At 39.1% G+C, this 14325-nt stretch overlaps 1 protein-coding gene across 2 annotated transcripts in view; it reads left to right on the forward strand.

Moving 5' to 3' along the window:
- The first annotated feature begins 403 nt into the window (after nt 1–403).
- dmxl1 (Dmx like 1) overlaps nt 404–14325 on the forward strand; it is a 35870-nt gene continuing 21948 nt past the window's right edge. For both annotated transcript variants that reach the window (XM_077716132.1, XM_077716134.1), the window contains exons 1-21: nt 404–772; nt 1738–1908; nt 2115–2240; nt 4874–4951; nt 5320–5398; nt 5541–5673; nt 5918–5984; nt 6110–6294; nt 7362–7533; nt 7953–8109; nt 8403–8579; nt 8692–8930; nt 9173–9866; nt 9964–10085; nt 10247–10336; nt 10698–10800; nt 10916–11035; nt 11262–11480; nt 11840–13080; nt 13635–13893; nt 14164–14300. In XM_077716132.1, coding sequence (XP_077572258.1) covers nt 1822–1908; nt 2115–2240; nt 4874–4951; nt 5320–5398; nt 5541–5673; nt 5918–5984; nt 6110–6294; nt 7362–7533; nt 7953–8109; nt 8403–8579; nt 8692–8930; nt 9173–9866; nt 9964–10085; nt 10247–10336; nt 10698–10800; nt 10916–11035; nt 11262–11480; nt 11840–13080; nt 13635–13893; nt 14164–14300 — 4485 coding nt within the window. In that variant the 5' untranslated portion in view covers nt 404–772; nt 1738–1821. The remainder of the gene's footprint in view (nt 773–1737; nt 1909–2114; nt 2241–4873; nt 4952–5319; nt 5399–5540; nt 5674–5917; nt 5985–6109; nt 6295–7361; nt 7534–7952; nt 8110–8402; nt 8580–8691; nt 8931–9172; nt 9867–9963; nt 10086–10246; nt 10337–10697; nt 10801–10915; nt 11036–11261; nt 11481–11839; nt 13081–13634; nt 13894–14163; nt 14301–14325) is intronic.

The following is a 14325-nucleotide window of genomic DNA, read 5'->3' on the forward strand; positions in this document are numbered from 1 at the left end:
TGTATTACATGTACATTAATTGAATTTAATTGAATTGAATGCTTTTAATGTCATCATACAAGCATAATGAGATTTAAAGCTTCACCACGAAGTGCACAAAAAAACAAACAAACACATAAAGAATGAATCAATAAATAAGTAATAAATAAATAAGTAGTCACCATAATAAGTACTCACAACATAAATAAATAGGGAAGCGCACAAATAACAACAACAAAGCAAACAAAAGAACATATAAATATTTGTAGTTGGCATATTCTTAGTTGGCATGTAAACACGGCAGAGTAAAAACAAGATCAGAGTAAATAAATACTGTAAATATTAATTTTGTACTGGCGAACCGGTCCGTCACTGCCCCCCTTACTCAAAAATACTACAAGTTCCAGAATGCAGTTGCCGACACGCTCAGTATCATCATGACGCATCTTCAACATAGCCTTCTCCGATGAAGCTTCCTCTTAGCTAACCTTGACGAGACGTTGCCTCTTGTTAGGTAGCGTTGAAGAAATCGCAACATTTGGAGCAAATGTGAGATCTTAATATGCATCAATTATGCTGCGATGGCGCCCATGTCACGTCTAGCAGGAAAAGAAATCCATGGGCTATCGCGCTAATGCTAGTTAAGTGAGTAGATCGAATCGATACCGACTCGAACCTATCGATCGGATAGTCACACTTGACCCTGAATATAAATAAATCGGATCGGGTGATGAGGCATTGACATTGGAAGAGACATCGGTGGGACATTATACAAAACTGCACCCCAACCAAGGTGAGCACGTACTAGTTTCACATTCATAAAGATGGCTTGCAAAATAAACTTAACTGTCAAGTTCCTACGACTGTGTTTAAAATCAGTACAAAGGCCGAGTACCCACGCCGATTCGTGAAAGACTTATGCGATGAGAAGATAACATTAAGTGCGTGTTTGGGTCTAAAATGGTTGTTGTGAGTCCCCGTTTCTAATGTGCTGGCGACCAATCACGTGAGAGGCCACAGCACAGGAAACGGGACATGCAATTGACCCTTTTCTCGTGCATGCCAGCACAAGCATCAGGATGAATATCTATATTTCAAAGCCTACATTATTCTCAAATGACAAAAGGTGTTTAGGAAAATATGTATATCCCAATTAAAAACTCTGCAGGGTAATTGCACATGCATAGACACATCATTACATCCCCTATGACTTCATATGTTGTTTCTCCAACCTATATTTGGCCAAGGATGGGATTTTCCTTTGGAAAAAAAACATGATCTAAAATTTGCTGTCTATTTCAACCCTTTTTATAGGAAGTGACGTTTTATTTTTAAATTATTTTTACAATTTTGTGACTATTTTAGGCAAAGATTAAGGCAAACTTTCGAGTTTTAACATTGCAATACAAGACTGTACCACTAAAAGTTGGAACAGTTATTGTGGATACCAGAAATCAGAGTCATTTCTCCTGTTTTCTCAATTGAGTGTCATAAAAATTCATAATTATGTATTAATTTGACCTTTTCCAGAAAACATACCTGTGGCACAATACCCATCTTCCTGAAAGTGGTCCAAATTAAATTCAAATTCAGATGTTATCATCTTGGAAGATGTAAAATAAACTTTCTTAAGGCTTTAGTTTAGTGTGTACACAAAGCATCTTTTACACGTCCACTGACTGTCATGTAACTTTTTAAAAATTGTATTCCCATATTTTATCACTCTTTTCTTTGCCTCCCCCGCCCCTTTCCCTCTAGAGCCTGGCCTTAACACATTTTAGGCCACAGATGAAGATGAAGACAATTGTTACAAAGTAGGTGGAGGGAGCATTCAGCAGGGTCATGAATCTTCATCAAGTCCTCACTGGGGCGGTTAACCCTGGAGACAATTGTTTCTCTGTAGGGAGTGTCAACAATGTACCATTCACGGTAAGTTACAGAAGACATGGAAAAATGTCAGTTTCTTACCTGTTTCATTCCATTATATTTGGGGGCTTACAAGCAGGGGTGTAATGACCATCATCTGGTGGGCTGGTGCATTTTTTGGGCTGATTTAAGATAACAAATAACGTTTCTTGGCCATGGAATACTACGTTCTTACCTCTTTCTTTTATTGCTCTCACTTTTTTGTCTAGGCATATGCGTCTGGTTGTGATGTGGTCATTTTGGGCAGTGACTTTGAAAGAGTCCAGATCATCCCAGGAGCCAAACATGGAAATATTCAGGTGGGGTGTGTTGACTGCTCACTGCATGGAGGACAGGTCAGTTCAAATTCTAGCTGTTGTCATTTATTTTTATTTTTATCACATTTACTGATATTTTTAGCAATTTTCTGCTTAATACCTACAAGAGGTATGCCCTTTTGAATAATAATGGTGTTAGTTCCATCACAGCACAGCTTGTGACTCAATGTTTGTCATAGGCCTTGTTTATTAAGAAGAAAATGAAAATGGCAAAATAAAAGTAGCTGTTTATCCCTACACATCAAGACTTTACAGATAATCTGCTGTTGTTTTTGTATCAGTCCTTTTGGCCAAATATAAAATGAGAACTGTAAACATTTTTGTCAAGTCATGCACAGATTAGAACATTTGTCAACATAATAGAGTTGACCTGTGCCTACATTTGTGCCTCCCTAAAAAAAAAACACCAGAAACACTAAAGGATGACATCTTCTTAATGTAATATTATATTGTTTCAGATTATAGTCTCATAACAGTTGACGTTTTCTGAAAACATTTTCGGCCAAATTCTATGTACTTATTGTGATTCTCATAATATTCCACTTAAAAAAAAAATCCTTGTTTCCGTTCATGGCCAGAAAACCTCATAATATTCTAAATAATGAAAATGTCCTTGTATTATAATCTCCCTGCCTAATGTAATCCCTGCCATTTGACAAATGTGGCTGTTTACCCTCCCTGAAATTGTCATCCATAAAACCAATTGAGTGTTCATTTACTTCATGTATCTACTGTGCATATTAATTATTGATACTGCGTATCAATAAAGAACATTCACGGAAGCCTCTTTTAATTTCTTTAATACAATTTGCTAACATAGGCTTTTCTTTCAAGTCGTAATTTTGAATCCAATTCCTCTGAGGCTGAGCTGGCCTTATATTTTTGGAAGATTACACATCTTGGCTCTCTCACCAAATTGCTGCACATTTTGCATGAATATTAAAAAAAAAAACATTTCCTCAATTATAAACCCAGCAACATTTTACATTGAAATGCCTTATTAATGACTTCACCATGCTGCATTCTGAGCAATTTGGCCGTACTCAACTGACCTCTCACATGTCTCAAGTGTGCAGGGTTTAGCAACCCTTTGCATGAATGGCCAATTGTTCAAAATTAGAATCACAGTTACACAAAGATGGAACCGGCCAATAAAAATGCTGTAAAAATATTTCCCCAATAATTCAATAACTGACTAAAAAGTTATTAAAAATTAATCATATATACTCACACCTATACCTAATTTTTTTTGTAGTGTTTTGCCACTGCACAGTTGAAACCAAGGAGGTATTAAAAGGACTCACCCAACTCTCATTGGTGAGATGGAAATTTATGGAGGTTTATACCAGCATTGTTTGTGTCCGAGCAATTTCCTACATAACACTTATTAACCATTGTTCCATACACGGTGGTGAAAAAAATTAATTAAATAAAATATGGATGAGGGTGCTGCGCCAAAGGAACCTCCTGTTTAATGCATCACTTGTGGATACCAACTCATCAATAGCCAACAGCAAAAGATCTAAACTGAGATTAAAACTGTGTTTGGTGCTTCTTTGGTTTATTTTACAAACAAATTAACTATGAAATGTCACTCATTGAAGTCCAATCTGTCGAATTCAGTAAAATTCCCCCTGGAGTGACTGTGTAAAGAGGAAGTAAAGATGACTTTAATTATGATTGTAGTGTGTTCACTTAGAATTATTACTGAGTAAAACCTAAAAGATCAGCGAGAAATGTGTGTGTGTTTATTTGACATTTTGCATAATAGCCTCATGGCACCTTATCATAGAGTACCGACTGTGCTTTATTAAAGGTCAACTCCCCTGATTTTTTTTCTGACTAATTATTTTAATCTTTGGTATCCTTTTATCGAGTTTGCAAGATAATTACTGAAAAAACATACCCAGAAGGTCCTTTTTTAAGCTCTCCTAGTTGTTGTTTTTTCCACCTGGCACTGTATTTTCATTTATATGTGGCTGATTTTATTGAATTTAAATGTGACATCCCTTAGTTCTTATTGAGTATTGGCAATAATTTGGTGAGCAACCATATTCAAACCAGGAAATGCGTCGAAAGTGGTTGAAAACCTTATCTTTGCAAAGTAAATCTTGATTAAAATGGATGGGATCACAGCATGAAAGTGCAGATTGTTGATTTCCTTATTCTATTTATGGTTTGCAACCACAAACATATTCTCTTAGCCCATTTCTTGTTTAAAAAAACACATCAAGACATGTTGACAGCTCTTTATACAACCATCAATCACACTTAGTAGAAGCAGTAAGAGAGGGTTAAACCTCGTGAGCATTAAGTATGGAAAGCTCATGCAGTTTTGACTGATTCACTAAGAAGTTTGGATGAGCTGATTCAACATTATCTTTTTATAGCCATGAGGCATTTTTACCTTGTTGTTTGCATTGGAATTATGGAACTGGTCTTCCCTTTTTATTTATTTATTTTGCTCCAACCTGCAGTTCAGACAACAAATTAATAGTAAAAAGCAATTTTATTGCGCATATATTAAAATAAAATACTGGTGTTTGTTAGTTTGGTAGCTCTAAACTATTTGTTTAACAATTTAATTGTAAACAGTATTTGTCTTGGAAGCCTTAATAATAAATACCTTTACTATTTTATTCTTGTGACAGATTGCAGCTTCCTATGGAAGCGTTGTATGCATCTTTGAGCCAATTCAGCATCCAGAACCAAAAGTCACATCAATGACAGTGAGTATCCATTTCACTTATAAAATATAAGTTCCAATCAAGCTCTTATTACTGTCTTTTAGGGCTTAGAAATGACTTGAAGCACCATCTGAAACAAAGTAGGCATATTGTTATACTAGTTTCCTCTACTATTACACTAATAATCCCCATCAGAACAAGCCATGAATACAATAGTATCCTTGCATTCGTCACACTTTTTGTAACACATGCAGAAGTATTTGTAAATACAATAAAGAAAGTCATAATTGTTTTTGAACAGTCCCTCTTTCATTTCATTGTTTTTGAGTATTATAGCTGTACGTAGCTGGGTGGCCTAATCACCTATTTTACCCTGTATATAGTAATTATTTGCCTCTTTTTATTCACAGAAATTAAACTATCAATGGCAGAAGAGTGTCCAGTTTGCCTTGCAGTCTATGGTCCGCAACCTTGCATGGCACCCCAAAGGTACAGCCTATTTCAGTTTGTTGTTTTCAATACATTAGTTTTTACAAAGTGGTTTTTGTTAGTTATTTTCCAATCCAGCTTTTTCTCCTTTCTTTTAACATGATTGTTGCTGATTCTGTGTGTGCTTGTGCTATCTGTGCAGGGAGCATGCTTTTAACAGGCTCCACTTGCCTGCAGTTATGGTCTCATTTAGATGGTGGACAACATAATGAGATAGGGAAGCAGGCAAAAATACAAGATTTCCATTGTACTTGGGGGTGTATTTGGCAAAGCAAGTAAGTCATGGAAAATAAGTATTACTTTTTTTATTGCAGTATTTCCAGTAGATTTGGGGATACTCGATGAGCCTAAACTTTTTTGTGACATTTTATGATCAGAATATAATCATGATAATTTTGTCAGTAGTTGTATTGTTATTTTATTTGATTAGTATTAATGTTGTTTTTACTCATTTCTGAATTTCTGTGCTAATTCATAGCATTAAATAATAATGGAAATGAAAACTTTATTTGTCTACAGAACTGCCTCCCCAGTCAGTTTAATGAAATTTTCCCCTGATGGAGAATTCTTCGCTACTGGCGGACAGGTGAGATTTTCAGCAATTTATTTATGATTACTCTGAAAATATTTGGTTGCTAAATTGGTCTTATCTTTTTTTTTTTTTTTGTTAAAGAAAGATATAACTCAAGTCCTGTATTTGTCCTGTTTCAGGATGACTGCCTAATTAAAGTGTGGTACAGCACTAGTAAGTGGAAATCGGGAGGTTTCCGACTTTTCAGCCCTCCAGAACCCAATGTCGAATTTACGGGAGAGCTGACATTTTCATTTGTGTACCTGGCCCATCCACGTTCTGTTATTGGCTTCTCTTGGAGGAAGACCAGCAAGTACATGCCACGGTACGCAAGCTCCACTTGTAACATTTTGGCATCCTTTCCAACTCAATTAAAACCTCTACGCTTTCCACAATGAAGTTGCGGCTAAAACAAAAAAATGTCAACTACTTTGTTTAGAACCTGTTTTACCAGCCGTATTGTAGATTTAATTTTTTTTATTTTCACACTACACTCACTCTGAAGGACATTGGTTTTTAACTGAGTTACACCAGTATACACGTATATTACCAAATTTAGAAAATATTGTTGTTTTTTTATTTTTTTTAACTAATCTATTTATTGTTAAAGCAGTTGGTGGTGTGTGTTTTCACGAGTGACAGCTTGTTGTTAAATTCAGGGCTCAAATTTAACTTATTTTTCTAAAACTTGCCAAGGCCTTTTAACCAATATAGATGGTTTTATAAAATAAAATAAATTAAGATAAAGATGTGTCCTTCAGAAGTCTAATTTAGACATGTTGTTGTGGCCACTGGCATTACATGTGAGTGGGATGACTGAGGACATATTAACAATAGATGGCAGTGTTGCTTCAGGGAAGCCACACTCATAAATGTTTAAGTCATGAGCCAATTTTCTGCATTCCGGCTCTGTATCCAACAACAATGGATTTTAATTAAGATGACCAACATCTGATATATGAATTAAAGTTAAAGGGATTGATATCCAAATAGTTTGAACAGAGAAGGAATTATCACCTCAGACACTCGGGCATTTTACAAATGAGCTTAATCATGAATCAAATAGTCACTTTTTATTATTTTGTTCCAAATTCATTCAGCGTTAACGACAGCCTGATGTCTCAAGCTTATTACTGAACGCTCTGTTTCATCCCTGCCACTGCTGTTGTATTGTGCCCAATGAACTTTGGAGCAACTGGCTGAATATGATCTGATAACATGGCCCAAACGCTGCAGTGATTTTACCAAAAGCATTACACCAATTCGATGATTACTGAACTCCAAATTGTTGGACTCTAGAAACTTCCACTCTGGTTACCCTCTCCTGAAATTAACTTGACTTTACCTCCACTGATCTTTTTGGGTGATTTGAAATGTCCTGTCTTTTTGCAGGAGTTCAGTGTGTAATGTCCTGCTTACCAGCTGTAAGGACAGTGTTTGCCGGCTCTGGGCTGAGACGATGTTGCCGGGGGATAGTCTCCTATCGGGTCACCATGGTAACCAGCACAGTGATGTGCAGAGATCTACTGGTTCTTCTAAAGCCTGTAATGGAACAGCACAGGAAGTAAGCACACGAGTGTCCTGACTTTAATCCATGAAGTTATTATACCTAGGTTGCTGCTAAATTTTGGGTAGTTTTCACCTTGTATAGATTTGCATTATTATTTACATTGTTTTTTGATAATAGGATTATAATACATTACAGATTATTTGGATAACAATATGGTATTGATTAGTATTAATAAATCTACCATAATTTGATTTTTAACATACCTAAAATTAAACCTATATGTACACATTTAACACTAGTTACATTTCATTTTTTTTCCCACTAGTTTGTTTCTGTTCATCAATAAATTGTTGATAGGTGTTTTGTATTTTGATCAATTTGATTGTTTTATCAATTGCTACATCAATCCAGATCAATACATTGTGACACAACTAATTAAGATTCCTTCTAATTGCATAATTTTACTTCTTCAGCCCTCTTTTTTTCGGGAGGTTCCACAATGCCCGCCCACTGGCGGCCTGCCTCAGAACCAAAACCGACACTACAACCACAAGAAGGGCAGCAACAACCTTCCCCACGCCAATGCACTATGCCACTTTCACATTGCGGCCAGCATCAACCCTGCCACAGGTTGGAGTCATCATCATATGTTCCTCTTCCAAGATTTGCTCAAAACTGGGCTCCTACTTCCAGGCCCATAATTTTTGTTCTTTAAAAAAGAAAAATGAGAGAGAGATGCATATGTCAGTTGTTCCAAATGGGCTGTTGTGCTGGCTGTGAATTGGACCCTTTATTTATTTATTTAAGTTTTTTTGCCTGTAACTTTTACTGGCCTGGAGGTTTTGTCTTTTTATTTGTTTTAGTTCTTTTCAGCATGACTTTGTATTAATTCTTGTTTGCATTAACATTCTCCTCAAATGCAGACATTCCACTTCTTCCCTCCATATCGTCCCTGAGTGCTGGCGAGCATGAGGAGCCTGGAGGTCTTTTCACTGTCCATTGGCTCAACAACAAAGAGCTTCATTTTACATTAGCTATGGAAGTTTTCCTGCAGCAATTTTGTGGCAGCCTGGAGCAACAAAACGAATACTCTCAAGAAGGTACTGAGACATGAATGAATTCTGCATTTGCAAACTATTTACTATGCTTGAGTTGCTTATCACCACTCTGCCATTCCTCCTTTATTCTATTTAATCTCGATTTGACTTCTAGATCTCGACAATGAAGATAACTTAGAAGATGAAGCGAGCACCAGGCCAAGGGAGCCTCAAGGACCTAATGCCATGGCACCCCACTTGGCGGCAATGGAGCACCAAGTAAATGTGCTTTTGGATGAGTGGAACAAAGGAGCTGACATGTTGTTCAGCATCCATCCCATGGACGGTTCCTTGTTGGTCTGGAATGTGGACTGGCTAGATGAATATCATCCTGGAATGTTCAGACAAGCTCAGGTAGATATCAGTGAAACACTGTTTTTTTTTTCCCCTAGCAGTTGGAAACTCATGAGAGATAAATAAGTCCACATGAAGAGGTGGAAGAACCATTGCCTTTAAGCATCAATTATATTATCATTTACTTTTAAGACTTTCAGTCAAGTTTATCTCATTTACCATCATTCATAGTTCCTGAGCCCCTCTCTATGCCAAGTCTGAGTTGTAAATTCTACTTGGTAATAATTTTTTTCCCCTCCCAGGTATCTTTCGTGTCTCGTATACCTGTGGCATTTCCTGCAGGGGACGCCATCTCACTCAGTCAGAGTGTCATCATGTATGCTTGTAACAAGAATGTGGATTTGGCCATCCAACACGGCAGACGACGACCACCTGGGAACACAATGCGTCAGACTAAATCTGTGCTTATTAGTTATGGCCGTCAAGGGAAAACCGCCCCTAGCAGCAGTCTCAGACTGAGTATTTTCACCCCCAACGTGCTTATGATTTCCAAGCATGACGACGGCTCCCTCAACCAGTGGGGCGTGAGTTTTGCGGAGGATTCTGCTTTTTCCACAGTGTTAAGTGTTTCTCACAAGTCAAGATATTGCGGTCATCGTTTCCACCTCAATGACCTTGCCTGCCACTCTGTACTGCCTCTGCTTCTAACCACCTCACACCACAATGCTTTGAGAACCCCCGAGGTGGATAGCATCCTTTCCCCGCCAGAGCTCTTCTCTGTTTCCCACGGCTCACGGCCCAGCCGGTTATCCCTGGGTGGGGTTTCCCAAGATCCCAATGCTATCTACAGTGAGCTGATTTTGTGGCGGGTCGACCCCGTGGGGCCACTGTCTCTGTCCGGCGGAGTATCTGAATTGGCGAGGATCAATTCTCTTCATTCATCAGCTTTTGCCAATGTAGCTTGGCTGCCCACTCTCATTCCCAGCAGCTGTTTGGGTATGTAAATTTTGGTTTTAATTGCATTTACTGCTGCCTTGGATTTCTGTTGAACAGTTAGAGACCTTTAAAAAAATTGGAATCTTTCTGTCACCAGGTGCATATTGTAACTCCCCCAGTGCCTGCTTCGTTGCAAGTGACGGCCACTCGCTCAGGCTCTATCAGGCGGTTATTGAAGCCAAGAAACTTCTCAGCGAGCTGTCCAATCCTGAGATATCTGTGAGTTTACCACCACTATACTCCATAGTCCACAGGGTGCCGTCAACGCCACTACGGGAGTTTGAAACACTCATTGCAATTCATCTCCCCATCAGAACTGAGAAACTAGATTGTTACAATTGGGAATTCTCACTGCTTCATTTCTGTCTATTATACCATAGAAATACGTTGGTGAGGTGTTCAACATCGTCAGTCAGCAGTCGACCGCTAAACCAGGGTGTATCATTGAGCTGGATGCTGTTACTGACTTTGTAAGTAGTCATTTGTCGGTGAAGAGTATGGAAAAATCAACAGGATAAATAATTAAAACTGGTTGTTTTACAAATATAGAATTGCTATGAAGTCAATGACAATTGTATCATGTGCACAGATCTTTGTGAAAGCATAGACTTGTTAAATCTCCAGTAGCTTTTGTGGCACGCAATTAACCAGTAGTAAACGTTGATTCTCTGTGAAAGGTCAACCATGAAGAGAAACAAAAATGTCCTGCATGCCCTAGAGCTTTCTTTTATTTATGTTTGTGTATATAATGTTAACACGTGTGTCAGTGTGTATCTGCTGCACAGCAGATGGAGCTTGGCATCAAGATTTAAGTGATTTTGTCCTCTACAGCAGGGAAAGGAGACACAGCTCCTGCATGTATTTGAGGAGGATTTAATACTTGGCTGTGAGAAACAAGACAGCTCGCACCAAATGTCGCATTCATCTCATGCCGGTATGGACAATTTTTTTAAATATAAAACATATATGATCAGAATTGTTCTTTTTTGTTCAAACAAAATTATCACAAGATGATACGACATTTTAATAATCTGGGTTCTTCCTTGCAGCTTATAACAAGCACACGTTCACAGCAAGTTTTTTTCTTGTGGTTGTTGAATTAACACCTAGTGGTCGCTCCTTACTACAGATGTGGCATCTTCATCTCTCGGCTAACCCCATCACCATAGGTATGTATACTTGTAGAAAAAGCGCTCGTTTTAACTGTCTGTACAGTTGAGTTGTCAGTTATCTTGAAGTTATATGTATAAGAGGAATTTTTCAGTTTATCTATTTTCTTAGATATTGATGTCATATTTTGAGCCTTTTAATACATCCGTGCAAGTGGAAAGAAGGTCTGAGAAAGAAGAGATCTAAAAAAAGTTAGTTTGACTTGAACTTTTTTCACACCTGCAGATGAGACACTCTCCCCACAAAACGCCCCCACATCTGCTTCAACCAGCCGCTCTGTGTTTAACTTTGATGCCTTCAGTTCGCCGATGATTCAGAAGAGTAAACCCTGCACTTCCAATCTGCAGAGTGCATGTCGGCTTGGTCTTGTCACACAGCGACTCTATAGCCAAGAATTGCCTCTGCCTGTTGGAGTGGAGGCCATCAGCGTTACACCTGCAGCAGGTGAGGGGTCACCCATTGTGAAGTCTATTACTTGGTCTGATATGAATAAAATTACATCTGAACTTTGATTATTCGAAAATCTCCATATTTAGATTGTTTAGTTTGGTGAAAAACAGTTTTTGCGCACTTTCTAAGGAAAACCTAAGTTGACATAAGATGGCACCAAAACCTTGTGTATATAGGAAAATAGTACAACAAATGGGCTAATAATGTATATGTAGAAGTGAGAGAGTATGCAAACCAATCTTTCTATGGTTTTTCAATTGATCCTGGGATATTACAGAGTCTTGATTATTGTCAGACAATTTCTGTAGTTTACTGGTAACTTAATTGCTTGCACTTACTCTCTTCACCTCTAGGTCATCTCAGCTCATCGTGTTCCCTGCCAGCTGGCCGTGTGCCTTACCTCCTCGCTACTTCATGTTCTGATGGAAAGGTGCGTTTCTGGAGGTGTAACGTCACAGCGACTGAAACATCTTGCAATAACAAGTCCGTATATGAGTGGGAAGAGTGGCCCCTCTTAGTGGAAGAGAGGCTTCCCAGTTGCAGTGCTGTGAGTGTGCCAGGCCATCCCGTTCAAGTCAGCTGCTGTCACACTGGACGGATGGCAGTTGCCTATAGGCAGATGACACCAGACACGCCCCCTAACTTGACACCACAGCTAAATGCTCAAAGGCTTTTGACATTCCCTCCCGCCCTGGCTTCTTCACCTTATTTGTACCCCACCAACTTCAACCATCATGTCACTCCAATCGTGACTGTGCAGCAATGTCCAAATGTCTCTGCAGGTCCTTCCCTAGCAAATGCTCGAGAGCAGTTGGTTTACATCGGCATTTTTCAATGTGAATCCACAGGGGGTTCACAGTGGATTCTAGAGCAGACTATCGTCTTGGATAAAATCGATCCAATCAATACGCCATCTCCATGTGAAAACACGGACTTGTCTTTACCCATCGAGCACTGCCCTAGTCCTATTCATAAGAGCTTAGTTCACTTAGACTGGGTCTCCCAAGAAGATGGATCACATGTTCTGACTGTTGGAATAGGGACAAAAATGTACATGTATGGACGCCTGTCTGGCAAACCTCCCGAACTTTGCCTGAAATCTGATGGCAGTCAAGACCAAAGCTTATCACGCCTGGTTCTGCTTCGATCTGTTGACCTCATCTCTTCGGTTGAAGGCTCTCCTCCCATTCCAGTGTCCCTCTCCTGGGTGCGCGATGGCATCTTGGTAGTAGGTATGGACTGTGAAATGCATGTCTACTCCCAGTGGCAGCCCCCAGTAGGGCTCAAAGCCAATGCTGCAATTGTCCAGGACACGGACATCTGCAGCAGCGTGTCTTCCATCGTCTCAGCGGTTAGACAAAGCCAGGAGGATGGGCCCAATAATGGGGCTACCACATCCTTCCTGGCCCCTCCTAAAAAGGCCCTGACAAGGTCAATGATGAGCCTGGCTCAGAAACTCAGTGGAAAGAGAACAGCCTACGACCTTCCCTTGGAGATGGAGGATTCTGGACTCTTTGAAGCAGCGCATCAGCTTTTTCCTACACTGCCTCAGTATCACCCAGTACAATTATTGGAGCTTATGGATCTGGGGAAAGTGAGTATATTTTATACAACAGACATTTTTTCTCTTTTAGTCTGTTTGTTACCATACAGAAATCTTCCTCACATTTGGCAAACATACATTGGATCTGAAGGTTGTGTTTTTTGAAAGATAGAATTTAGCTATTTTTGTGTATTTCTTGACTGCATATGACTTCAAGCGAGACAAGCTTTTGATCAAGTCCATTGAAGTAGAAAGAATCTTTTTTTTACCATTCAAAATAAACATAAATTAATTAACAAAACCACCCAAAAAACTGAATACATTTCTGTGATGTTATGAAGAGAGCAGGCAGTGAACATTCACTGTCTGCCTCTTCCAGTCATAATAAAATGGATCTCTATCACAGTCAATGGCTACCAAGGACTTGAGTAAAGCAGTAAAGAAATTATATTTTCCTGTAGCCCACCTGATATCTGTGATTAATGGGCTGCAGCACAGTGAACCCAAATGAATAGTATTAGATAACACTGTTTCTCCAATGTCCCTGTACTGTATTAGTTTTGACTGTGAAAAGAAATATTGAGCTTTTTTTCTGTTTACCAAAGGTTCACCGAGCAAAAGCAATCCTCTCCCACCTGGTGAAATGCATCGCTGGGGAAATAGTTGCCCTCAAAGACAACCACACTAACCCAGAGAAACGTGTGCGTTCTCGAACCATCAGTGCGGGAGGAAGCACTGCCAGAGAAAGGAAGATGTTTGGCATAGATGAGAATTCAACTCCGGACTACACGGAAATAAATTCCATTCCTCCTCTTCCACTCTATGCCCTCCTTGCAGCTGATGAGGACACTCCCCCAAAAGCTGGTCAGTCTTCACAAACTGGATTGTATTTTTGTTCAACTAAACCGATTATAAAGGAACGTTCGGCTATTTTAGCCTGGTAAATAACATTGTTTAATCTGATCTAATCCCCCCCAAAAAATATTAATACAGTATTGCATTCTCCCTTTTGCTTTGCCCTTGTGTTACAATGGAGTATTAGTCACAGGCTAAACCAACTTATTTGCCGAGGTTTTTCACAGAAAAAGGAATGTCTCACATAGTTGATTTTCTTTCTATTTTGTTTTCTCACAGAAAAAGTAGGTAGCGTGAGTGGAGATAGTGGCCATGGATCCAGTCACACAGATGCTTACGATGAGTTATTTCACACACCAAGCATTGCAGACTTGGACCCTATGGCTCAAGATGAGGAAGAAGAAGCTGGGAACAAGGTGGACGTGCGATGAGGAAAATATA

The sequence above is a fragment of the Stigmatopora nigra genome, chromosome 4 (genome assembly GCF_051989575.1).
Source record: "Stigmatopora nigra isolate UIUO_SnigA chromosome 4, RoL_Snig_1.1, whole genome shotgun sequence".
NCBI classification, from domain to species: domain Eukaryota; kingdom Metazoa; phylum Chordata; class Actinopteri; order Syngnathiformes; family Syngnathidae; genus Stigmatopora; species Stigmatopora nigra.